The 26,696-nt window shown below is 55.1% G+C and overlaps 1 protein-coding gene across 2 annotated transcripts in view; it reads right to left on the reverse strand.

Annotated features, from left to right (window-relative positions):
* The window catches only part of RXRA (retinoid X receptor alpha), a 106,131-nt gene that overhangs the window by 27,627 nt on the left and 51,808 nt on the right, over positions 1–26,696 (reverse strand). For both annotated transcript variants that reach the window (XM_051807667.1, XM_051807666.1), the window contains exons 2-4: positions 9,034–9,299; positions 4,357–4,507; positions 3,327–3,506 (exon numbers count right to left, since the gene is read on the reverse strand). In XM_051807667.1, the coding sequence (XP_051663627.1) occupies positions 3,327–3,506; positions 4,357–4,507; positions 9,034–9,299 (597 nt within the window). The remainder of the gene's footprint in view (positions 1–3,326; positions 3,507–4,356; positions 4,508–9,033; positions 9,300–26,696) is intronic.

Below are 26,696 nucleotides of genomic sequence, written 5' to 3' on the forward strand. Positions count from 1 at the left end.
GGAGCGGCGGGGCCGGGCCGGGCCGGTTCCCAACGCCCTGCTGCCTGTGAGCCGTCCAAGGGCGGCCGGCGGGAGCATGAGAAAGGGCTCCTCGCTGGTATTTCCTGCTCGCCGGGCGAGCCGGCGGCGCTGCCAGCAACGGAGGGGCCGGGACCTCCTCACACGAGACGGCGACGGGCTGCAACGCGTTTGCAGCCTCCGATGACCCCCCTTCACCTCCGATGTTAACCCAGCTAACGGCACTGCACACAAGACCCCTTCATGCCAAGACCCTCGGTGTTTACTCCCTCCTCTGCCTCCCTAACTCCAAGGCAGTTTCCACTTTTCCCCCCTCTGAAATCCAAGGCTGCTGATCCACAGACACCTTAGACCCTAATGAGTAACAGATCAAGCAGGGAGAGTTCTGCTTCTGGATACAAACAGCCTCCCCCACAATAATAATAATAATAATCCCTGCATTAGTCAAGATCCTTGATGGTAATCTTAATTTTGTTGACTATCCGGTATTTAGTGGGAGACAGAGTATAAAAACCAAAGCCTCACACAGCTGGCAGTAATTCATAAGGGAAAAATGTTCCCAGTTGCTTATTTATTATAGCTGCAATATCTCAGAGCCGTGAGGCTCATTCACCATGAACTATCCTGTATGTTTTTAACAGGGAACAGCAAGAAGAGATGCACACAACGGGAAGAATCTTCTGCTCCTGGAGGCTTTCACCCCTTTAAACCAAGGCTTGTAGCCCTGAAGCCATTCCTGTCCTCCCAGCAGTACCTCACAGCCACCCTCTGCCTCTCACCTCCCTCATGCTGCTGCTTCTACCCTGGCCAAGCACAAGGTTCATCCCTCCGGGTCTGCTCTTGGCATGTTCACCTAGAGACCCCCCAGCTGTCAGGATCAAACCCTTCCAGACCTTCATCAGCTGCCCAAGAGGTCCTGTTGATTTTACTTCTCTAATCCAATTTCTCAGCTGAGTAAAAGCTCCTTTCCTTTTACTCTCTGGCACAGGTTTTTGGGTACGACTGTGACCCTCATCCCTCTTCTTCCCAGCATCACCACCACAGCTCTGCCTCTCATCACAGCCACAGTACTCACTGTAGAGGGTTTTACTGTACTTCCACGACATCCAAGTACCTTTGGGCTACAAGTGAGATACTTCCCAGCAGGAATCTGCTATGCCTTTATGCAGCTATAAATTAGGTCTCCAGAGCAAGATATTTTACAGGGAAATGAGGCCCATTACCCTGGCTCTGTTACTTAAAAGATACAACAGTTTATGCTAGAGGACAGAAAGCCAGCTATGCTGCATTTAGGCAAAACAAATTAGCAATGCAGGATTTAGCCCAAAACTCTTCCCCAAAACAGAGGTGGGATGCAAGAGGACTGGTGTAAGGACAAGGACAACATTTCTGGCTGGCAAAGTTGCTGGGAAGCAGCAGTGAGCTGGGATGGCTGCAATGGGAAGAGATTTTTTCTTTTTTTTTTGACAAATCATGTGGATATCACACGTGAAACTCAAGAGTTTCACTCAAAACCAAAGCTCAGCAAGATCCAACTTCTGACTTTCAGCTCCAGGACAACACTTGGACATCTCCACGTGGCACTGAATTTTTAGGTTTATAACAAGACAGAGCTTTATTTGGAGACCAGGGGAGTTATTCCAGCTTTCCCTACATGGGGATTATGCCCCAATCATCTACTGTCTGCCAAATCACCAGCTTCCTGCCCTTCTCCAACGCTGTCCTCACCAGATCAGCCAGCGCTGCCTGAGCGCACTTCTGGAGTTACCAAGATCCCATCTGTCACCCTTTTAAATAACTGTCTGATCGTTATGAATTCATTTGCTATTCATTGTGATAATGTTAATCAAGATGAATTAATAGAGTCCTCCTACTGTACGCGCTCCCTGGGGAATTCCACCACCATTTAGAAGTTAATTAATGGACCCGTAATTTGAGCGGTGCTGCCCATGCAATCACCGCTAACGGCAGGCACAGCGCAGGTACCTGCTCACAGGATGTCACTGCAGGCTGCAGTTACAGCACTCCTGCTGGTTTTCCCAACCCTGCAGACCTTGGCTGATGTCCTGGGGGCTGAAGGAAGGCTCTGGAGGCAATGTCAGGGGAATGGGATGCTCCACGTTTCTCCCCTGAGAAGCAAGTGCTGCTGCTGAACACACAGGAGACTTCTTGGCTTCTTTTTAGTCACCTGAGTCTCCCACAGCTCAGGTTTTGGATTAGATTTTCCTTGTCCTGCTGCACATCTCCCAAGGGATCCAGTGCTCCCCATGTCTCTGCCCCTCTGCACAGCATCCAGGGCAATGCCAGCCCCCACACACACCTGCACTGTCCCACTCATCCTCATAGGCACTCTCTGAATGCCTCAGCCTCTCGATTTAAGATCAGAGGTCTGGTAGGGCAGGAAGATTCGTTCTGAGCACAAAGGGTTAAGCTCAGCAGGACCAAGGAGGTCCCCTGGGTGCCCCAGCAATCCCCCCACACCTCCAGCACAGACAGCTTTGACATTTGATGACTCTGCACATCGTGGGTCCTTGGGTAACCCCATAAATCGAGGGTGGCAAGGTCTGCCCAACACTCAGTGCAGCTCCAGCACTGCCCCATTTAATCAATGCTCCAGACAGGACTAAGTGCTCTTCAAAGGGACCCAAGCTGGAGCTCTGCTGGCCACAGGGACGGTTTTATCAGCCTGTCAGAGAGGCAAGTGTGGCTCTGAAGATGTAAGGGGAGAAGGCAGCAGAGAACTGGGGTCATTTTCACGTCATGTCTGGTAAAAGCCTGTTCTGCCAGCAGATTAGAACAGACGGAGTCAGCATTTAAAAAGAGCACTTAAAAGAGGCACTACCAGGGAGGTTTAGATCCTAAATTTAAGTTCCAGTGAGGGGAGAGCTATATTTTATGAGACTGAATTTCTTTCTTCTTCCTCATGAGAAAAAAATCAGATACTGGACTGGGAGGTGAAACCCTGGCACAGGCTGCCCAGAGAAGCTGTGGTTGCCCCATCCCTGGAAGTGTTCAAGACCAGGTTGGACGGAGCTTGGAGCAACCTGGGCTAGTGGAAGGTGGCCCATGGCCCACCCATCACCAGGCACCACTCTGGGGCTCAGCGGTGCTCTGGAGCCCACGGGAGGCCCTGGCTGTGGCACTAAAGCAAAGTATAAATGCGACACACACACACCTTTGTCACCCCGGCAAGGTGACGCTGCCCCAGGTGCCCACCATGACGCCACAGGCAGGAGCCTGACGGAGCCTCCTAAGGAAGGAAACATTCCTGCAGCACCCACGGGTGCTGAGGGCAGGCCAGGCCTTACCTTCTCTCTTCATGCCCATGGCCAGACACTTCTGGTAGCGGCAGTACTGGCAGCGGTTGCGCTGGCGCTTGTCGATCAAACAGTCCTTGTTGTCGCGGCAGGTGTAAGTGAGGTCCTTCCGCACCGTGCGCTTGAAGAAGCCCTTGCAGCCCTCGCAGCTGTAAACCCCGTAATGTTTTCCTGTGGGGGACGAGACTCGGGTTAAAAGTGTCTCCTCCTCCCCACACGGACCGTCAGCTCTTCCCGGGGCCTGTCTCCCAGCGGGATCTGGGGGGAGGCAAAGGTTTCCTGCAGCCGTGAGCAGGAGCTGAAGAGCAGTGGCTTCGCCCTGACTTGACTTCCATAAAATCAGGATGCGCTCTGTGGGCTGCAACCTGCCTCCCACGCAGGAAAAGCCCTCGGCATTTCTTAGGCATACATCAGGGGAGAGGTAGTGCAGCAGTGAAACAGAGGGTGCCCTCTGTGCCCCCTCTGAAGCCCCCATGCCAGGCACACGACCCAGCCTGCTCTGTACCACGCACCCACCCTCCAAAACCCTGGGCTTTGGGCTGGCAGTGGAGTGTGGGTGCACAGTACAGGCAGAGGAGGGGTCCCTAAGGACTCACAAACTAGGCGACCAGAGCTCTTCTGGAGCAGAGAGCTTTTAGAACAGTGTGAGAATAAAGGGAATTAGCACATCTTTATCTCCCAGAGTGGAGAGACTCTGTGTCAAGCTCATCTTTTTATCTGGCACTGTGTGACAGTACCACTGCAGATCAAAGGATGGGGAGAAGGAGGAACACTCACTGATGCCTTGTTTTCAGATGGGCTGAGGATGTAACTCCACTGCTAAAGAGGGACCTGGGGTCTGCCAGCTCAGCTCAGAGCCTGCCCTGGACCAGGCTGGTCAATAAGGGACTTTTCATCTCTCCTCTGAGAGCACAGGAAGCTGTGCCACAGGGAGCTGGGGAGTCATGCCAACCCTCTCCCAGGGCACCCGTATCCAGAGCCCGCCACTGTGAGCCCCTCCCGGGGCAGGTACCAGCCTTACCTGAAGATCTGTCCCCACAGATGGCACATATGTGCTTGGTGAAGGAGGCCATCGTTCCTGAGGGATGTGCTGGCACTTTGAGGACTCCATTGAGCCCCAGGGGTGGCTTAATGTCTTCTGTGCTGGTGACGGAGTTCATGGGCGAGTTGAGCTGTCAAGGCAGAAGCACAGGGCTCAGGGGGGACCAGGGACATGGGATGTGGGGCTGTGCCAGCTGGGACATGGGGCTGGGTGGACGAGCAGGGGACAAGCTTCCAGTGGGGACCAGCACCACTTAAAACACCCACCACAAAGCTGAACCTCTGGGTTCCTGATTTGGGCACATGAGTGCTCACCCACTGCCCTGGCATAAGAGCTGGGCACGCAGGGAAGATGATCTGCAGTGATGGCTCATGGGAGAGCAGCTGGCTGGGAGCGAGTGCTTGCATGGGTGATGAAGACCAGGACACTCGTGCATATCCTCTCAGCATTATCTCTCCAAAGGAACGCTTCATGGTAAATAAATAGATCCCAGATGCAACGGGGCCTGGCTTTCCAGAACTGGCTCGGGTGGGACACATCTCTGCAACTTCCACATGTGTCTCCTTCCCTCCCCAGTGAGCTTGGCCCCCAGCAAGCAAAGAATGGGGTGAAAGCTGAGTGCTGACATGGCACTGATGTGGAGTGAAGGATTCCTGTGGAGCAGGGCAGGGCTGTTATCCTCCTGTCTACAGAGAGAAACTGAGGCAGGGAGATGTAGGATTGACCCATCTATAAGGGAGACAAGCTCATGCAGACCCTGTGAGGGTCTGAGGGGGAGCCAGACTCAGTGACCCCAGGGACAGAGTGCTCCTCTGCCGTGACCCCAGGGACAGAGTGCTCCTCTGCCGGGACCACTGCACCGGGGACTGTCGCAGAGCCACCATCACTGTCAACCTCTAACCCCAAGTTGGATACACAGGATCCTGCTTCAGTTTGTTGTGTTTTTCTACCTAGTAGAGATCCTCAGCAATTGCACTTGTCACAAATTAATTCAGGGAAGTCCCAAGGCTTGTGATCTGTCAATTAGAGCAGAGCATCCATTCCTCCGGCTTTTAAGTCTCCAGGCTGGTGGGGAATATTTGGCAGGCAGATGACTAACAACCACAGAACAGAGCCAGGTAAACTCACCCCAGAGAAATCTGATGGATCTGCCTCCCTCTCCCACCCTGGTGGGCCAGCTGATGAATCAAAGGCAGCCAGGACCTAGTGTCACTGAGGGATACAATCCTGGGCTTCAGCTGCTGTTCCATAGAGCAAAGAGGGGAGGGACAAGCAGGTCCCCAGGCAGAAACCTCTCTCTTTGGGTCCCCAGGCACATGCTCTCACTGTGCTACCCTGGGAGCAGGGGCTGCCACTCAGGGTCACCACCCCCAGCAATCCCTCCCAGTGCACTCTGTGGGAAATGCAGCCATTTCCCAGGTGCAGCTGGTGGCTACAGCTCGTGTCACGCTGCATCACTGGCCGTGGACACGTGGGACTGAGGGCAGAGGCCACGGCTGCCTGACGAAGATAAGCCTTTCACCACCACTTCCCCAAGCCCCAGAAGTCCACAGAGTCCACCCAAGCAGCCCCCTGAGAGCATCAGTGGGATGGTGAGCAGAGCAAGACCAGCCCAGGAGGGGTGGGGGTCCCGTGCATCAACTGGTGGGCGCTGAGTCAGCCCCGGGCTGGGGCAGGGGAAGTCATTGGTTCCTCTCCCAGTGCTAGCCTGAAACCTCAGCAGAGGCACCACGTGCACCCCAGGGTTCCCACACCGCCCTGGCGCCTGCCCCGTGCCTTCCCCTCCCGGCTGGCTGCCGAAACCGGCAGCACATGCAGGCAGGGAGGGGGCAGAGGGGGAGGCAGCAGCCCCTCGCCTTGGCACAGCACTTCTGCTCCGGGACAGGATGGCTCCAGCTCAGCAAGTGAGTGGGGATGCAGGAGGAATCAGTGCTTTTCTTCCCCAGTGATGCCAGAATCTCTCGGCGCCTTCCCTTCCCTCTTCAGCTCATTGCACCAGGGGACCGAATCCCATCCCTTCTGGCAAGCACAGCCAGAAGCACAGTTATTCCTCCTCCCACCCCAAAAAAAAAAAAAATCCCACCCCTTCCCCGGTCCCCCAGGCACCCTTACAAAGAGCATTGTGCAAAGGCAGACGGCGGCTCTGGAAAAGCCTAATCCCGTGTCTGATCTCTCCCCGCTCACCCCCGGGCGCCCCGAGCTGCTGCCAGCGATGCCTGGGGCGGCTGCGCCACACAGCCCTGCAAGCTGCATGCAAAGTCCCTCCCTCACAGCTCTTACTGAAAATCCTGCACTTTTTTTTCGTGTTTTCACAGAATTTTTAGGTAAGAGGGTTTAAGTAATACGTTAAACCCCGGTAAGCTGCAGAGCTGCTGCGTCTAGACCCCCCCAGTCTGGCTGGGACCCTGCTCACTACTGCGAACTATTCCTGCCCCGCACATCTCACCCACAGCCCAGCCCAGCACCAGCATCCCCTTCCCACAAGGGCCTGGTGTGCTGAGATCCCATGGCAGGACACCCTGCCTGATGTCCTGATTTTGGGGCTGCATTTGGAAACCATGTGGGATCCCGGGAAGCTCACACTGCTGGAGGGAGGGCAAGGGGAGCACTTGGAGCATCCTCCAGCACTGGCACTGAGGGCTGCTGGGTCCTCACCTCTGCAGAACCAGATGGGATAGGTTGAACGCCCTGTTTTGGGAGTCTGCTGGCTCCTCCCCACCCTGGTGGAGCCAGAGTGGAGAGGCCCCACCCTGGGGACCCACCGCACCTCACGCACCGCGTGCCCTTCTGCTCTGCTGGCTTTCCAGAGGCGACGAGGCATGGCCTGATGGCAAGTGGCATCTGCCATCTGATGCAAACCACCTTCCATCAGTGCCATCCCCGCCCGGCGACGGGGGCCACACGCCTCATTACCCCGGCGCTCTGCCGGGCCGGTGCAGCGGCGCGGGGGCCGCGCTCCCCTCCACGCATCGGCCTCGTCGCCAGCACCCTCCTCCTCCTCCTCCTCCTCCTCCTCCTCCTCTGCCGGCCCAGGTAGGCGCCTCTGCAGGGATGGGGACAGGGACCTAATTCACCCAGACAGGGAGCAGATGGCAGGAGCCATTAGGCTGAAGGCCTCCGAACTGTCACCTCGAGGAAAACCACTTAAGACAAGTCCCCGGACGAGGATGGGTGTTCATGCCGCACCGAGGGCTGGAGCTGTGGCGCTGCCAGCACGCTCCCGGCACCATCCCACCACGCTCTCGCTTCCCCTTCCTGCCCTGGAGCTGTGTTTCGTTTCAGTTCCCCCGGCCTGCCAGCCCCAAAAGCAAACTGCACCTTACAATCGGCGCTGGGGGTGCGTCGCCCCTTCCCCGTCGTCTCCCCAGCTTGTGGCTCACCCCGTGTTGCCTCACGTCCCCCTTCCCGCTCCTTCCCCACCACTTTGGCGCTGCTGCTGCTAATTTTGTTCTGACTGCCCGTTCCCAGGCGCCGTTTCAGTTCCCCTTCCCTCGGGATGGGAGGCAATGTGTCCACCCCACTCACCCACAGCGGGGAGCAGGGTGCAGGTCTATGGGGGTCACGGGCTGGATCCTGCCTGGGAGAATCTCATCCAAAGGCAAATTGCCTCTCTGTCCAGCACTGGGATGCTGGACCCTGGGGAAGCTGCCTGCGGGTCCCTAGGGATGGGACCCAGCACAGCCCCACGCAGAAAGACCTGTTATCTCTGGAAATAAATCAAGCCAATATTTAAAAATAAAGGTGCTGGCAGGTGCTTGACTCCCAGAGAGGGCCTGGAATAAATAAACTCACAGCGAGTGGCAGGTGGTGGCCAATTCCTTAATCTGCCCTTTTACTAAACATATACCGTGCGAGCAGCCAGCAACAGGTGGCAGGGGCTGGCCAGCGCCCCGATCTGGCTATTTTTAAAAAGAGCTTATCTCTCCCTAGTTGGAGGGTTTTTTACATAATCTTCTGCCAGCAAAGGCCAATCTTTCCCCTGCAAGGAGAAACGGGCAGCGGGCAGGGGACTCCTGGGTGTGCACAAGTGACAGGACAAGGAGAAACAGGCTCAAGCTGTGCCAGGTTTAGATTGGCTATTAGGGAAAATTTCTTCACTGAAAGGATCGTCAGGCATTGGAACAGGCTGCACAGGATTAGTCCAGGAATCACCATCCCTGGAAGTGTTCAAAAGGCTTGTGGATGTGGCCCTCAGGGGCATGGTTTTGTGGTGGACTTGGCAATGCTGGGTTAATGATTGGACTCAACGACCTTAGAGGGCTTTTCCAACCTTAACAACTCTATGATTCTACTGGGACCATGGGCTGGCCCTGGAGGGGATGTGCTGAGGTGATAATCCCAGGGTACAGACAGTCTTAGGGTGGCTGTGGCTCCTGCCTGCAGGTGACCCAGGGGTGGTCACTGCTCCCTTTTCACCCCCTGTTCACCTGGGGACAAACAGGTGATCTGTGGCCATATTCTGGCTCTGCTGGTCTCTCATAGCCCACCCAGGGCAGCCCCACAGGTAGCTCCAGCCAAAGGAGCAGGATGCCTCCAGCTTAGTTTTCCCTTTGGGCTTCTGCTTTCGCCTCTCTTTGGGGCCTGTCTGGATGAGGAAACCCAGGGATGTGGCTTCTCCCCAGCTAAACAAGCAGCACAGACATCCCCACCACTTACCTGTGGGCTGCTGGTGCCAAATCCCAGGCTGGGGGTGGAGGGGACGGACATTGAGTGCGGGCCCATGGGGGAGCTGATGACGGAGAAGGGAGGGCCCATGCCATTGATGGGCGAGCTCAGGGTGCTGATGGGCGAGTGCAGCTGGCCCGGGGAGCCCAGCGAGGAGCCGATGCCCGGCCCGATGGACGGGTGGAGGGATGGGGTGGCCATGGGCCCCCGGCTCGTGGGAGAGTTCAGGGATGTGGAATTGACTTGGTTGGAGAAATCTGGAAGAGAAGAAAGAGAGAGAAATGGGGTTGAGTCTCCCAGCTGGGACAGGCTCTGACGCGTCACCACAGCAAGCCCTGAGATGCAGACCCCTGCTCCTTGCCCTGTCAAGGGGCTGCTTTTCATCCTCCCCCAAAATTCCCAATGCACCTCCATCTTTCCAAACCATCTTCTGTTGGAGCATCTACACAGGCATTAAGAGAGGTGCTGAGAGCATTTCCACCTTGAGACAGGCATCAGTGCCCTCCTCCACCTCACTCACATGCTCTACCCTGGCTCTAAGCTCTGCCAGGGACTCAGCATCGCTGCTCCAGCTGATGCCATCCATGCCACAGGATAATTTGGATTTATCACAGGGCCAGGCCATGCATGGAGAACATGGGGCTGCAGCAGTGGTTCAGCAGCAAGAGCATGTCTGTGCATCACACAATTGATGTGTGTGTCCATCCACACACCAGCGTGCCACAAGGAAGGCTGTGTGCTCAAGGGTTGGACTGGATGATCCTGGAGGTTTTTTCTGACCTAAATGATCCTGTGGCTCTGTGTGCTGGCCAGGAGGAACACGCCTGCCTGCTGCATGGGGAGCAGGAGCAGCTCTGCAGGCACAGGACGGGCTGTGTCTGCCTGCGCCCCAGCGGCTCCGCCGTCCCGGGGGAGCGGGAGGAGGGGGGCGGGAAGAGGGGGTTATAAATAGACTTCGATTCTCCCAAGAGGAGACATGGAGCCATTCCTGGCACATTTCCTCCTCATCCTGTCACGCTGCTTGCAAAACAATCCCGAGCGAGGAAGGGGCTGGCTCGTGGCCCCCGGGCAGGCTGCGAGCAGGAGCGGACGGAAGGCGGCGGGGGCGGATGGGCAGTGTGGATGGGGCCCCCCCCAGCATGGCCACTGCTCACCCTGACACCCACCAGGACCCCCTAGTTCACACCAGCAAACGTGGATCCAGAGAGGAAGAAGCACCAGCCCCGTTTAGGCAAGGGGCCCTTCATGGTGGGTCTGGGAGCCACTGCTTTTGGCTACAGACCCCAAATTCTGGAAAATGTTGCCTTCAGTCTGCTTGGAGCCAGCTGTCTGCCCAGGATTTTGGAGCAATTAGCACATGAATGTTACACAGTGGGGAAACATGCTCGCTGAACACACAGCAGCCCAGCCCCAGCAATCCTCCCCAGAGATCACCCATCCCAGTGGGGAAACCCCGGGATGAGGAAGTGAAGGCTCAGCAAGGCAGCAATGCTCCTCTTGCAAAGCCATGGAACCAGCATCCCATCGCTGCACCTAGAGTCCCATCACTGCTCCCAGCATCCCAATGCTGCCCCCAGAATCCCACTGCTGCCCCCAGCATCCCATCACTGCATCTAGAGTACCACTGCTGCCCCCAGCATTCCACTGCTGCCCGCAGAACCCCACTGCTGCCTCCAGAATCCCATCACAGCCCCCAGCATCCCATCAGCATCCCTGGCCTGTGGTGGAAGGGAGCATCCCTGTCCCTGGGGGCCTGGCCTCGACTGGCTCTCAAAGGATGTTGATATAAAACAACCTCAGGCCACCACGTCACCCCTGGCTGAGTGACGTGCGGGCGGCACAACAGGAACCCCAGGAAATTCCTTCAGGCTTTGGGGTCTGCTCCAGGGCTTTAGCACAGTGGGACTGTGCTTCCCGGCTCTCTGCTCCTGGTGTTTTTTCCCCACTGCCATCCCAGCAGGGGGAAAAGGCAGGAGCTCATCCTGGAGCAGAGTTAGGGGGTCCCAGCCAGGCTTGAAGGACCCCAGAAACACCCAGAGCTGAGGTGATGGGTGGACACCTTCCAAGGATGCAGGACACCTTCCCCCAGATCCCCAGCCAGGGGAAACAGGCACTTGACCCGCCGGCAAAGGGAAGGCAGCGAAGCCCAGTCTTTCCTTTTAAAAGATCCTGAATATTTAAGGCAGGAGAGGTCACAGGCAGGTTACTGGCGACCAGCCCACACCTACTCAAGCACATCAGAAAGCGAAGCACGTGTGGGGCCAGCACCTCTCCTGAAATCCCCATCCCCAGGGTACCACAGGAGCTCCCCGTCCCTGCACATCCCATGTCACATCAGCTCCCCTCATCCACCCTGTTCACACATGGATGTGATCCCCAGCACCCAGCACCCAGTCATGAGCTGGGGGTGTGTGGGAGGGATGGTCCAGAGAGAATAATTCAGGCAACAACAAAAAGGAGAGGAGAGGACTAACTGAGCATGGAACAGGGAGGTGTGGGTGCTGGCATGGACAGATTTGGGTGTGTTTTTTCATCCAAACCCCTTGGCCACATGCTCTGAAATCCAAACCAGACCTGAACTCCTTCAGAGTCCAGCTCAAGCAACCCTCTGGACACTGGGATGTTTCCACTGCTCATCCAAACACTCCCCCCTCCAAAACCCCGCTGGAAGAGCTGCAGCAATGGAAAACGTTTTACCTCCAAACAACAAGCAAATATGGAAAAGGGTTTGGGGTTTTATCCTTAGCAAAATCAAGAGTCCACCTGAGGCAACTCAGGGCAGATGCTGCCAGCCCCTGGCTCGAGGGGGAGTGTTCCCAGCGGGAAGATGAGTTTTGAGAAAATAATGACTCGAGGTGGGGAGATGAGGACTGGGAGCAGGACATGAGGAGCTCACCCTCCTCCCTCATCACAAGTATCCTAGAGGACCCTGAATGAAAAATGAATGCTTTAAAAAAGGAAAAAAAGCCTAGACTGAGGAAAAACCCTTAATTGAAACAAATTCCCAAACTGATGAACACCACTTGGACTGCAGCAAACACAAGAGGCATTTTCCCAAATGCATTTTCAGTTCAAGTAGTGTGAGACTATTCCTCTTCCTTGTGGAGTTCTGCCATTTAAAGCTGTTGTGTGTGACTATCACTTGATCAAAATAAACTCTTTGCCTGTTTCTAAATTAAAAAAAAAAAGAGAGAAAAAAAAGTTCTGAAAGCATTTCCCCTCTGTCACACCCATCAACTGCAGCTATTTTCTCTGTGTGTCCTTTGTTTAAGCACAACGACCTCTATATATCCCAGAAGATGCCCCATGGCAATTGGGAGATCAGAAACCAGAGCTCGTCAGCAGCTGAAGAATTTGCAATGAAGCTCTTTTTTCTTCCTCTAAACTACGGACCCGCCAGCCACAGAATTTGGATGGGAATTTTTCCCAAAGAATATGACATTCAGGGCAGGGCCACGTGATCCATCTTGCAGTGATGGTGCTCTGTGGCTGCACAGAGCCACGGGCGTGATCCCGGCTCTGCTCCGCGGCACAGGAACCACCACACGGATACCAGAGCCAGAGGGTTCTGATCTGGCCTCCAGATAATGAGCCTGAGCCTTGTTTTTTCTGGCACAGTGTGCTCCTCCCTGCCCTTTCCCTCAGCAGGTACCTGCCTTTCCAAGATCTCTTCAGGATTCCACCATCCTGGGTGGGGAAGCTGAGGCACGGGGAGAGCAATGCCCCTGAGGAGGCAGGAGCCTTTCTAGCAGACAACGACGTAAAAATTTGGCTTTGAAGGTTGATGTGACCTTCACCAAGGTCACACAGGAAATGGGAGCCAAAGCTGGGAATAGATCCTGGCTACTGCAAGATGCAGGGTAGCATCTCAACTGCTGAATCAACCTTTCCTGTGGTTCTTTTTCCCTCCTGCCTCTGTGACAGACAGAACTCTCTTACTATTATCATCACCATAAGAAGAAAAAGAACGAGGATATTATTAATAATTTTCAATGAGGGGAAAAAACCATCTTCATAAAACATTTGCCCCCATTTTCATCCAGCTGCATCAGACCAGTGCAGCCAAGTACCCAACATCCCTGGGCAGTTCTACTGCTATTTTCCACTCCCTTGGCATTCTTGGGGCCAAGAGCACAAATCTCCAGTTTGGACCCAGCAAATGTCCATTTGGACACATGCTGGACGCATCCCAGATGGGCAGGTCAGACCCTCTGGGAGCTGCGGTCGCTGGAAGCATCCAGAATGCCACCAGCCCTTGCAATCCTTCCCTGTGGCATTTTGTCACGCAGTGCACGGGACTCCAAGTGCTGCTGCTTGGCCAGGGCACGTCTGCAGCAGCTAAACCAGCTTCTGCTGATCCGGCAGTATCACGAAGGGCTGTGATTTTAACATTTCTAGACCACGAAATGTCCCAAAGCAGAAACAATTCCAAGAGCACAGAGGTGCTTTTTTTTTTTTTTTTCCTCAGGATAGCTCATTTGTACCGGAATAAACTGTACCAGCATAAGCTTTCGCCAGAATAATCTTCATTTATGCTTAAGAGGCTTTGCCAGTAAAACTACAGTGACCTAGCTCTGCTGGAAAACCTTTTCTGGCATATCCAGGGAGTTTCCTCAGCAGCTCGGTGCCTCGGCAGTCGGCTTCTGCGAGAGGGGAAGTTAAAAAAAAAAAACATATTTCAAGGCACAAACAGACTCCCCAAGTCGTGTTTTTCTGCAGCTGAGCAGAGCTGAAGCTCCAGGACACAGCCCACAGCCCTTCTGGGTGGGATTAGAGGGGTCTGCAGGCACTCCAGGGCTCGGTGGGAACACACAGTGGGAACACTCCACGTGCCTGTCTCCAACCCCAGCCGAGATTTGGAAGGTCACCCACAACCTCTGGCTTCCGCTTTTTTTTTTTTTTTTCACCTCAGCACCTCTTCCTCCTTAATCAGAAAGCAAATCAATTCTGAGTATTAAACAGCAGGAAATTCTAAATTTGGGTTGCCACTCCCTTCCTTAAGTCAGCCCTCCCTGTTAGGGCTTTGCAGTGCTGTGGGGCCACGCTGGGAGGGGAGTGGGACCAGGAGCTAAGATCAGGCTTCTGGAAACCTCCTCCTCCTCTGCTCTCAAGAGTCACTTTGGTGGTGATCAGGTTCCAAACTCTGACACCCAAATGCACATGGGATCTGCAGGCAAACACAGCACCCCGAGCCCATGAGCACTGTTCCTTTTCTGGTGACTCTAAACCTAAATGAACTCGGTAGTGAAAATCACTGTCCTTTTGCTCTCATTCCTCAAAAGTAGTTCAGAAATCTCGTGTGCTTTCCAGACAAGGAACCTCAAAATGATAGAGGCTCCCCCCCACTCCTTTCACCTTCCCAAGCAAATGAAGGCACTGGTGGCAAACAGTGGGATGAGGGGAGCAACAGGTAGACAGTAGATCTGGGCAGGACACGAGGGTTTGGCTGCAGCTTTCATGGGAAAATTGCCATGGTAATACTGTGACCACAAGAGGTCAGGTCCTCACTTTTGTCCTGATCACAAACTCAGTGATGAATTTAAATAGCCCCTGGCCTACAATCTTGAGTAAGTTTGCTCTCAATTTATATTAGCAGAGCTGAGAACTGAAGTGAGGATGGAGTAAGAACTGCCTCTTCCTGTTCCAGGGACTGTTGTTGCTGTGGACCCAACAGTGCCTGACTTGGGCAAACTCAGGGGGATGACCTGCAGCTGGTGCAGCGTGGCTGCTACCCCAGAAAATCACCCACAGGTCCAAGAAACAAGCATCATCCTGTGGCCCAAGCCCGTTAAGCTGCCTTTATAGCAGAGGACAGAGAGGACAGGCAACTGATGCTCTTAAATCACCCAAGTGCCAGGCACACAGTCAGGGCATGCTTGGAATGGGCACTCCAAGACTTCAGAAGATGCAGCTGTGTTAACTATACATCCCTTCTGAATATTGTTTCTACAGCTACAGGCAAAAGGATGTAGGAGCACGGGATGTGCAGTCAAGTGTGCTGAGTAGCTCTGATTTCACCGAAAAGTAACTGGAATTGATTTTTCTTTTTACATTTCTGGACTAGAGTACAAAAACAAAGCTGAGAACATCCCTCTCAGACCTCCTAAAGTCTGCACAGGGGACAGCACACAGAAACCTGTCTTTTTGCAGGCATTTGAAGATCACCACGTGCAGTTTCTCTTTGGGAAGCTGCTCCAAAGTTTGGGGGTGTTTCTTAAGCTGTGCTCAGCACTTCCCCCAGGAAGCACCGGGTGATGCCACGGGGGTTCAACCTGCTCGAGGATGGTGAGAAACTCGGTTTCAGCTGCTCTCTGCTCCGGGTGGGTTGTTCCTCCTCCCATCAGGTTTCACTTTGACCAAACTAAAACCTCAAAGCCACACAGCTTCTCACCTCTGGCTCCCTGCTCCCACCCGAAATGCTCCGTCAGGACCGCTCGGCACCTCCGCCAAACCCAGTGAGGAGCAGAGGTGTGTTTTGGGGCTTCAGTGCAGCATCAGGGGTCCCCTTCCAGGGATTTCTTCAGCTGGAGGAAATCCAGCAGCACCCTCTGCGTGCTGCCAGCCTGGCCCCTCACAGGCATTATCTGCTGCCTCCTGCCAGCATTTCACCTTATGGGTTGATGGACTGTGCCATGAGATCACAGTGCCCACGAGCGGCTTTTCCACGGCACTCTGCAACCCAACCTCTCCCTTCTCAACCAGAGTCCCTGCTGCAGCACTCAGGAAACCTCTGCTCTCTTCCCACAAGATGAAGGGGAAGAGGAAGTGCAAGATCATCCCATTGCCAAGCCACGGGGGCTCCCCAGAGTGGTACCCACTCCAAACCTCGCAGCAGCGCTCCAAGGAGTTGGCAGCATCCCTATCCCACGGAGCAGAGCTGGGTCACCTCTGTCCCTGCAGCTCCAACACCTGTTCTCCCTCTCTATCCTATTTTATTTTCCCCTTTGGATACAACTCTGCAGGAAACACCAGCCCTCCCCAGTGCCACAGGGAAGGACCACAGTGTGATCACAGCCATGGACCAGGCTGGCAAGTCCTAGGGTGGCATTTGGGGGCCTCTCCCCAGGCAACCTGCATGGGTGACCACACGCTCACCCGTGTGCCCATCTTTTGGCAATCTGGCTCAGAGCACCACTGGCTCAGGGTCACTTTTGGGAGACACTCACCCCTAACCCACCCCATCACCTGCTAGAGCCTGGCTTCCCAGGGGTCTGGAGACACCCCACCACAGGATCCACACCAAACAGGGGATGTTTGTGCCTGATGCTGCAGAGCATGGAGGAGGGGGGAACCCTGCTGAGGACACGTGTGCTCAGGGGAGACACAGCCCCCAGGCCAGGGCTGACCAAGTGTGCTCAGCTCTGGCACAGGGGCTTATTTCGTGTTTTTTGCCTTAAAACCCCATCCCACCCTCTCAGCAGCCCTCTAAAAGCAAAGCCCACTCTTGGAGCTCCTGTCAGAGTTGGAAGCCTGCGGGGGTTACTCCTGTCTCCGAGGGGGAAGGACTGAAAAGAGGAATTTTCCAGAAGCTGCTTTGCCCGCGAAGAACCACCACGTCACCGGAGGAAGCGCCTGCAAACGCCTCTTCCTCCAGCACTCCCGGCTTCCTGCCCCACGTGGACCCCCATCCCAAATCATCCCCCCCTCCCATGGAGGACCCCCACCCGTGTGTGCTTCGGTTTGCATCTCCCAGGCAGACGGGGCAGCCCCTTTGGCAGGAGCTGGGGCTGTGGGCGGAGAAGGGAAAAGCAGGAAGCGTGAGAGAGCAGGGACATATGGAAAGTGTGAGGAGCCCCCGGGAGAGCAGGGAAGCCCAGGGGGAGGGGGTGGGCAGCGCTGGGCTCTCCCCCACCCTGGCAGCGGTGGGTGGAGGGGGAGGGTGCACCCAGGCAAACAAGGATTCTGCTGATAAAGCAAATGTGACTCAATCACACGCTTGTGCAAAGATGTCACAACAGTCCTGAGAAATTACAGGCTCCTATTTCATCCCTCAAGGGCCGGCGCTGTCCCTGCTCTCACAATGTGCTCTGTTCTGCTGTCAGCGGCGCAGCGAGTGCCCCTAATTTACTGGCTGGGAACCCGCTGCAGGAACAGGCAATAATAGGTGCAGTGTAGTGCTGCTGCCAGGGCTCCTGGGCTGGCAGCAGGAATGGGGGGATGGCTGACGAAGGGCTCGACGTGTTGGCTCTTTGGAGCCAGTGCCATCGCTGGCAGAAGCAGCTCCGAGCAGGGACTCGCTGTCCCCTCCCTGCCCTGAGCTTTCAGGCCCTGGGACGAGGGACAGATGCCCCCAGCTCAGCTCTTGGTCCCAAATGTGGCAGAGTTAGGAGCAGCTGAACAAACCCTGCTTGGGGTTGCATCTCTGCACCTTCTTGGGTGGCCCCATGCACCCCCGAAAGGGGGTTTGGGGGACACAGACCCTGCTGCCAAAGCACAAGGGCTCAGCCCCCATCGCTGCAATCGTTCCCTGCCATTAACCTTCCCCAAACACAGCCAGGGGCAGGCCATGCCAGGGGGGAATTTGTACCTGCTGGCCCCCTTCCAGCCTCCAAAGAGCACTGGTGAATCCAAACCATCAGGAAAAGAAGCCAACAGAGGGGAAGATTACCCCTCTGCTCTGTAAAGACAGTGGGCTGCACCCAGGGGTCCTTTCAGCCCTCCCTGATGGACATCACCAGCGTGGGGACATGGTGGTGGTGCTTCCCAATGTCTGCCCACCCTGTCCTGGGAATCAGAGACCTCTGCTCGGAGCTCCTCAACCTCCCTGCAACCGCTGACCTTCGCAGCCTCCCTGACTCCATCCCGCTCTCCGAAAAGAGCGCGGTGAGAGCAAAAGCACAGTGGTCCCGCAGGTTGCTGGAGCTCATTATGGCCTTTTAATTACATTCAATTGCGGTTTTATGGGCTTACGGGCAAATTGGAAGTGATCTAATTGCCCTTGAGGGGGTGCTGGGCTCTGAGCTATGAAAAACCAAGCAGGATCCAGCGAGACGCGCGGGGAGCTCGGAAGCATTAGGCTCATTCCAACAGAAAGAGGAGAAGCTTTGACTCACACTGAAGATCCCCCAGGACTTCCCAGAAACGAGCCACACACGTGGCACATGCTGAGAACACCGGAGAACCCGGATCAGGTGCTGCTCCACTGCCCTAGCCTGTCCCACCTGCTGTCCCCAACACCTGGATCCATCCCCCCAACAGGAGGATGGATATGGAGAGGAGATGGGCTCAGACCTGGAGCTAAGCTCTCTGCTCCCTGGGGAACACACTACCTGGAGCCCTAAAACATCCCCCTCCAAAGCAGGCAGGGAAAAAAGCAGCCAAAAGGGTGCAATGAAGCAGGGATGAGAGCTCTGGGAAACAGGAGCTCTCAGCCCTCAGTTCCCTACATTCTCCCTCCAGGAGATCTGGGATGAGCCAAATCCCAAAGACCAAGAGCAGGAGCAGCCCGACAGCTCTCCCAACCACTGGCTTTGAGATCTGTGGGCTAAAACATGTGTTCCCCAGTTGCTAATGGGCCCTGGAGGTGCAAAGCTCCAGGACAAGGGATGTGCTGCATCTATCCTTGTTTTGCTGATTTTGGGGGCTGACCAGAGGCGCGGGCAGGAGTTGACAGCACCTCCACACCTCCCTGCTGCTCTTCTGCTCCAGCCTGCGGTCAGTGCTGTGAGCAACCATCGCTTTAAAAAGTCCTACAGGATCCATGTGACGGGACAAGCTCCATCCTCAGGGCCTGAGACGGCAGCAGGAGGTGAGAGGAGGAGGACACAGCCGTGTGTTGTGGATTCCTTCCTCCGCCTGGCTCCCAGGAACAACGGCCCACAAGCCACCAGCCAGACGGATTATATTACGGTGCTGTGCGTGCACATTAATCCAGATTTGAGATAATTACAGTCATTCACTTGGCATAATGGGCTTTAATCGACCCAACTGGTGCTGGTGCTCGCCGCCAGTGTGCAGCTGGCAGCCCAACATGCCAAAGCTGTGCTGCCACTGGCCACACCATGACCAGCCAAAGGCAACGCCTCTAACTGGTTTCCCAGAAAAACAGCTTTCCAGAAAAACAGTTGTGGTAATTTTCCTTAGGAGGACGGCAAGGCCACGTGGGTCTTCTCATCTCTCAGCTGAGACCAGGCCAGCCTGGCTTGGGCACGAGGTGTCATCTGGTCAGGACACATCTTGTGAGCATCCAAGTGGGATGAGCCACTCCTCCAAGGGCTTCACTGCTGGGAACTGTGCAAGGGTAGCCCATGGGAACGCTGTTTTCCCAAGTTTCCTTGGAGAAATGCCCACCTCTCAGAATGATGGCTGGTGGTAGGTTCGTCAACAGATCCCTGAAGGTCCCTCCCCACCAGCATTTTCATGCTTTAATTGTCACAGAGCTGGAAACACAGACGGGCAAAGGATCCCAGGGTCTCAAAACAGCCATTCCTTCCCATCTCAGCTCCTCCTCCACATCTCCACCGATGACTGGAGAATGCTTTGGAGTGAGCCAGTTCCCTCAGGGACAAACCACCCACTTTGTGCACAGTAGTTGGAGGTCCAGGAGAAGGAGCCTGAGAACTGGGTGCCTACACAGGAAGGTGCCTGACAAGACAGGGAAGGCAGCTGCCAGAGCCAGGTCCCCTCCCATAAAAGCAAGTTCCCTCTGGAAACTACATGGCATGCACTTTTCTCCAAGAGAAAGAAGCTGCCTTTGGTCTTGTGTGACCCCACTGGGGTTCAGTAACACGTGCTGGGCAGGAGGGAAGGTTTAAGGCCCCTCGACTCCAGCTGTGTGGTTGGAGGGATGGGCAGGCAGGGCTGGGGGGTTGTTCCCCCTTCCCAGGCCAGACAGGAGGCTTGGGAAAGCTCTTCCCTCCCCCGGGCAGGCCACAGCAAAGGATGGGCTGCCTGCAAGCTGCCTTTGGGTTTAAGTTTCTGGTTCGAGTCCAAAGCTAATTAGGCTGTGCCAAGTCCAATCAGATAGCGGCGGCTAATTGAGCTCAGCACAGACGGGTCAATGTCCAGCGGGTCTCGGTGTTCCAGGCGTTTTGTCAGCCCCCAGATAACTGCCAGGGCCTGGGAAGGGGAAGGACCCCCAAAAAAATGTTCCCTTCATGAACAGTCAGAGTCTTTCCCTGCCAGAGCTGATACAACTCCGGGTTAACCCCTCGGGTGCTGCCAGCATCGTCCTCCTGCCCGAGGAACCCCAAGGGAGGAAGATGCCCCAATGGCATTGCTGGGGCAGGAATAAAAGTAGGTGTGGGATGAAACAGGGTGACTGCCCACCATGCTGTCAGGGTGTCACCCCAGGAACAGCTGAGCCATGCCACAGGCCACACAGAACCCCCAAACCATACAGCAATGGCAAACCAGAGGAATTCCAGCCACCCAGCTCCTGAAAAACAGTGAGAATAAGGACCGTGGAGCTGGGTACTCCATGCTCTCTGCACAGTTCCCAACACTCCTCCAAAGTTGGGTTAGATGTGTCTGCACTCAACTGCAGCCTCCAGGCTATGAGAGAGGGGTTTGTCCAAGCCAGCAGCACAGCTCTGGGAGCCAGCAGGGCAGTGGGACAGGGTCAGCAGCAGTGCCCAGATGTACCTGGGCATTGTGACTGGGCAGCAGCCCTAAAATGAAGGGGCTGCAGCAAGGCACTGGGATCAGGGAGAGCAGTGACGAAGATGAGGGGCTCTGAGGAAGGCTCCAACAAGCCCTCCCTCGGGCAGCTCCCAGCCCCACTGATCAGCTCCCCCAGCTCCTGACTTAAAGCCAGGACAAGGACAACATCCAGCTTTCTAGAAACCATGCAATTCCTTTTTTTCCTCCAACCCTTTGCTTCCAGGCCCAAGCACCCTCCACCTGGGCAGGGAGATGCCAGCCTCGATCCCTGCAGCGGGAACACCGAGAGCAATCCCTGCATCCACCCCCTCCACCCCCAGCTGCTGGGAAAGGCTGTTCCTCTTCAGCTGACAAATAGATGAGACGTTTCATTAATAAACCGCAGCTTCTCCTAACACTTCTGATTACAATCTCTCTGTTTGGATCCGTGCTCATATTACACGTTCGTCTCAATTATATATTCCCTTCTCCTTAAATCCCCACTTATCTCCTTTACCACGTAAATCACGGAGTGGGCTCGGGCTTTTTTTGCCTCCTTAACTTTCCTGGCTCCAACAGCACTTGTAAAATAAAGAGGAATTTAAACTGCAGCATGTCCCAGTGGCCTCTGAGCTCATCTCCCAGCAGATCCACCCAAGGAGGGTGACCGGGGTCCTGCCAAGCCCTGCACCAGCACTCACTTCCAGCCCCACCATGCTCACAAAACACTTCTATTTACTTTTTGCTCAGCCTGAGGCAAATCCTTGCTGGGGCATCACTGGGGACAACTCCCCCCCACAAGGCCCTTGGACCAGCTGGAGCGGAACATGTGAGACACCAACCAGAGCAGCAGCGCAGGGAGAGAGCCCAGGCTGGCTCCCCCCTCACTGCCCCACATCCCTCTGGCAATTAAGGCAATTGCCTGCATGGAAACCTAATTATATTAGGGAAGTATTTAGTAATTTTTAACTGTTCAGCTGGTGGCTCAGCTCCCTCCCCCTCCTGCATTCCAGCAGCGCTGGGCAGGAGTTGCAGCTCTGGATTCTCCTCCTCTTCCACCACTGCTTTAAAGAGTAATAGTGAGGAAGAGGAGCCAGATGGTGTGATGGGCAGGCAGTGGGCTGGGACTCAGGTGGTGGCCCAGGTGGCCCTGGGTGAACTAGAGGATCTCCCACTGCCCTACAGCAGTTTGCCTGTGAGGTTTTCATGGGATGGCTGTGAAATTCCCAGCCCTGGCATGTGGTGGCAGGGAGAAAGATGCTCTGTGGTCCTCTGCTATGGCACTTGGCAACCTGCTGCAGCAGGCAGGTTGCTGTACCAGTCCCTGATGTGATGCCCCTCTTGACTGCAAATTCAACACTGCAATCACAAGGTTTTGGCGTGCCCTGGATGTGTCTCCAACCTCCGCAGGTCACTGTGTACAAAAAACTCAGCAGAGGCACCGCTACACAAAGACCAGGAGCTCCCACCAGGCTCCCACCCAGCTCCCCAAGGCCCCTTGGAAAAAGCAACACTCCCAGAACCACCTTGCTCCCATTTGTCCACAGGCAGCAGAGCAGGAGCCCACCATGGATTGAGTTGCACCACGGATTGAGTTGCACCACGGAGAGCTTTGCACCACAGATTGAGTTGCAACGTGGAAAGCTGTGCCCCATGGAGAGCATCAGGGGACCCTCACACTGAATCATCCCCATGGGCACACCCAGCCCCAGCTCCTCCGGGGGTCAGCAGGACCTCAAGGCTCGCCCAGCCCAAGATAATCCCCCGATTCCCACCCCTGGGAGCAGCCTGGCCGCCCGGCTGCGCCTTTAAGAGGCGAGGAGGGGAGCGTGATGGCCGGCGTTTTCCGAAGGACCATTAATTTGCCAGCGTCACATGCTCCGCAGCTGCAGCCTGGCAGTGATTTATACGCCTCTGAAGTTCATCAGAGGGAAAAGTACTTTCCAGGCGCGGCGTATCCCCCTTCCCCTCTCTCTTCCTCACCGGTGCGAGCCGCCCGTGTCCGGAGCCCAGCCGAAAACCCGCGGCCCCATCCATCACCCCCGTGTGTCACCCCCTGCCCTCGCCACCCAGCCCAGGCTCTCCCCTTCTCCCCGGCATCTGCGAGCAAAAGAAAACTTCCTCTGGCTTCCTCGCCTCCGTGACCCAGCGCCAAGAAAGTCATTAATTAATAAGGGGCAGCGCTGATCAGGCTCCTCTGCCGGCCGGGGGGTTGCAGAGCCCCCTCCTCCCCAGCCCCAGGCCCTGTAGCCAAAATAAACGTCAGGGAGAAGGGCGGGCGTCCCCTCCTCCTGCCGCCGCCCCCCTGCACGCCGTCCTCCGGGGAGGTTCAAAAGTTCAAGATTTTCACATTTCCCTAACGTTATTTCAGGAAATTGCTGGAGAAAGGAAAGACGGCGCTGCCGAAAAAGCAATCCGCGGGTGGATATAATAACACACAGAATCCAGAGGCAGGACTGGGTGTGAGCCAGGCGTGGTTCAGAAGGAGCCCCATCCCCACCCCGCGGTACCCGACGTTTATTTTTTTGGCTCGGGAGCTCCCTTGCACATCGCTGGCTTTCACTTTTTCCTAAAGCAACGCCAGGAGCAAAGCCCGAGATCACCCCCCACCACTCCAAAACAGCCCCAGCAGCGGCAGACACCGGGATATGCTGCCACAAGGACCCTGGAGCCACGATGCTCACAGCACCCACACTTAGCACATTGTAGCAGCTGGTTTGGGGGCGATGCTGCCGAGGTGGTTCAAAGCACCCCCAAGAATATCCCCCAGCACAAAGAATGTGGGTGTCAGTGCCCCAGCTCCTCAGGGAGCTACAGTTCGGCCCCAGATGTGCACAGGGCTCCCTGCAAAGGCCGTTCTGATGTGTGTTTGGGTTCCCTTCTTGCTTCCTCTCAAAACCCTTCGAATTTCACATTTGCAGGAACCTCAAAAGCAACCGAGTCACACCTGGGTTTTCATCAAAACCAGGTTAAATGCCAGCCTTTGCTGGAGGTTCATGGGAAAGGTTCGCAAAACTACTGAAACTCTTGGCAAACCTGAATTTGGGGTTACGATGAAACACGAAACTCGACCGCTTTCATGTGGTTTGGGGTTTTTTTTTTGTTGCAAAACATTTGGTGCAGCAGCTCCGGGGCGAGAGCGCGACAGCCGAGCACACGACAGCGTGTCCATAGGAGCGAGGAATTCACACACACCCCGGCAGCGCTGGCTGGCAAATGATTAACTCGGATTGGAAGCCATGTCACTACCCTGGGGGCTGGATCGGTGCCACCACGTGCTTGGGGACGTGGGGCAGAGCTCTTGGCACTGGCAAGGGCCCGAGGCAGGAACGCTGCCTTGCACCAGCAGCCATGGAGCCGTGGTCATGGCAAGAGCCTGGATGTGCCTTAGCACGTGGAGATGTGCCTCAGGCAGATGCTGACAGCATCTGTGGGACCCATCGTGCTTCCAAGGTCTGTCTCGTTCCTACAGGGCACTGCACACTTTGTCCCTGCCAAGGGCAAACTCAGCTGCTGGCAAAGAGGGAGTGAGAAACCTTCACTCTCCAGTACTGCTCCACTCCACCCCAGCACGTGGTGGGGGAGCTGGGGTTGGTTTGCTGCGAGGTTTTTTTAAGTTGGCTGAGCTCTTGGGGTGTCTTGGTGCTTTGGGTCCACTTTGGAACACACTCTGGGTTCAGAATCCTGCAGCACCGTACAGAGCTGGCCTGGTGTCTGGTGAGACCTTACCTGCACTGTAAGGTCAGCTGAGGGGAAGGAGGAAGCACAAGGTTGCCCACACTGGGTGCAGCTGGAATCCAGGACATTTGGAAGGCCAACCAAGGAAGTTTATATTAATTACATAAATGTGTTAATACCCTGGGAAAGCCACCAACCCTGAAAGCTGTGCAGACACGACACTGCTCTTCCAAAGCCATTGGAACCCCTCCTGCTCTCTCAGTGCGGCTCAGCCCCCCTCCACTACAACCTTCACCATTTCCTCTCTGCACTGACCTCTGCCAGGTCTCAGCCCCCTCACTCTCACCTCCTATTTACATCCCTGGGCCACCTTTCCCCCTGTCTTATACATTTTAAAGCACTGCTGAAAATTCTCAAGACATCCCAAGTAGGTTTATGGCTGCACAGAACCCAGGTGATACTGAGGCCAAGAAGCAGCACTGGGAAGTTGGGTCACTTTCTGAACCCAGCCCAGGCTAGGAAGGGATTAAACTCATTCATATCCAAACTATAAATAATAATAATCACAATAATGTCATTTTTGCAGCGCGGTTCTTTCAATATGGGCTGATTAATGTATTTGTAACGAGCAACAGTAAAGATTTTCAAGCCATCTAATTAGAAGGCCGTTTCCTTTCCAGACATGCCCAAGTCCCTTTGGAAAAGGAAATGTGGCCTCCAGTGCTACCTTTTTGCTGTGGGAATGCTGCCCTGTATCCTGAAAGTTAATCAGACACTCAACTTCCCCGGGGGGCACTACTTGCAATCCCAAATCTACAATATCCCGGAGCTGCCTCCTCGGGGCCTCACGCTGAAGGAGCACCCAGTGGGAGCCAAAAATCCCACTGGGAGGTGCTGGTATACAGAGCCATCCTGGCTTCCCAAAGATGGGGAAGCTCCAACGTGATGGGGAGGAGAAAGGAACACTGCAAGGGATGCACACGAGGGGCAGCTCATCCTGTGCATCACAGCACCCACCGCCCGTGCTGATGTATTTTTCCATTCGTGTCTGGCATTCCCAGCAAACACTAACTTCATTATTGATTTGTGCTCGTTTGTCATTTTTATAACCTGGCCAGCACTTCTCCTGAGGGCCGTGACTAATTCCACTTCCCCAGGCTGGAAGGGGCGAGAGCCTTTAACTCTTTCAGGAAGGGCTCTGCCGACCTGGCCCCTGGCAGGGCACCCACAGAAATCCCGGATATTCCACAGCCTGTCCATGGCAATGGGGAGAACATGCCACGGTGTGGGGGGACACCTGCCCTCCCCAGCTGAGCAAACACCTTGGGAGAACCCCCAAGTGCTGGGAAGGCTGATGGAACCAGCTCTCCTTCCTTCCTTCTTTCCAGGCATTTCCCAGCAAAGATTCAGGAGCGAATTCCCAGAGGAGAAGGCCCATTGAGTTAAATGCAGCAGATGCTGCTTCTGAGGGGTGGGATACGGGGAGTACCAAACACGACATCTGCAATTATGGAAAGCCAGATAAAGAAAATCAAATCTCATGCTTCAGGGCATGGGCTGATGAGTACAAGGGTCAGGAAGGAATTTCTCTCCCCTTACACAGCAGTGCACAATTGGGTCAGTGCATTACCGGGTGCCACAAGTCCGTGATTGTTTTTCCCTCTCCTTTTGGAAGCCCTGTGATCTCGCCCCTGGCACAAGAGCTGTGTCTGAGGGGGTGATGGCTTCACCTGGTGTGGCAGAGCTGATGCTTCTCCTATCCCCCCATCTTTCTAAAGCTCAGCATTCCTAGTCCCAGGCTAAACACGGCATGAGGACCTCGCTCAAAGTCGGTCCCTCTGCCTTGGTGCTCCGACACTGCTCTGCAGTGCTGCCCACCCCTCTCAGCCTTAATTACTTCTACTACAATCACCTAAATTAGAGCCAAAACTCCCCTGAGTAAGGCCCTTTCCTTCCCCGGTGTTTGTAAAGCCCTGTGTACACCTCTGGCACTATTTAAGTAATAAGCATTATTATAATAAAACCTGCGATGTTGGCTTAGAAAATAAAAGCAGTGGAAGAGGGGATGAACAGAGAGAACTGGGCAGAAAAACCCCGATGGTTTTGTTCCCGGAGGTCGGGAAGCGTTTGCGGTAACAGCGGTCGCTCTCACTTTACGCCGCATCCAGCATCCTTTCTCTTCCTTAAGCAACTTCTCTATGCTAAAACTTGCTTAGCTGGGAGGATCTAACCACAGGGAAGAGGCTTGAGTTTCAAATTAAAACAAAGCGAGCAAACAAACACGAAGATGGTCTGTAACACGTGCCTATCTGCATCGGCCCTTGCTAAACCAGGCTTTGCCAAACCACACGCTTCCTAATCCGGACAAACAGTTATTGGCCTTTCCCGCTGCCAAG

The sequence above is a fragment of the Manacus candei genome, unplaced genomic scaffold, assembly GCF_025592945.1.
Source record: "Manacus candei isolate 608988 ecotype Guabito, Panama unplaced genomic scaffold, ASM2559294v1 h1tg000071l, whole genome shotgun sequence".
NCBI lineage: Eukaryota > Metazoa > Chordata > Aves > Passeriformes > Pipridae > Manacus > Manacus candei.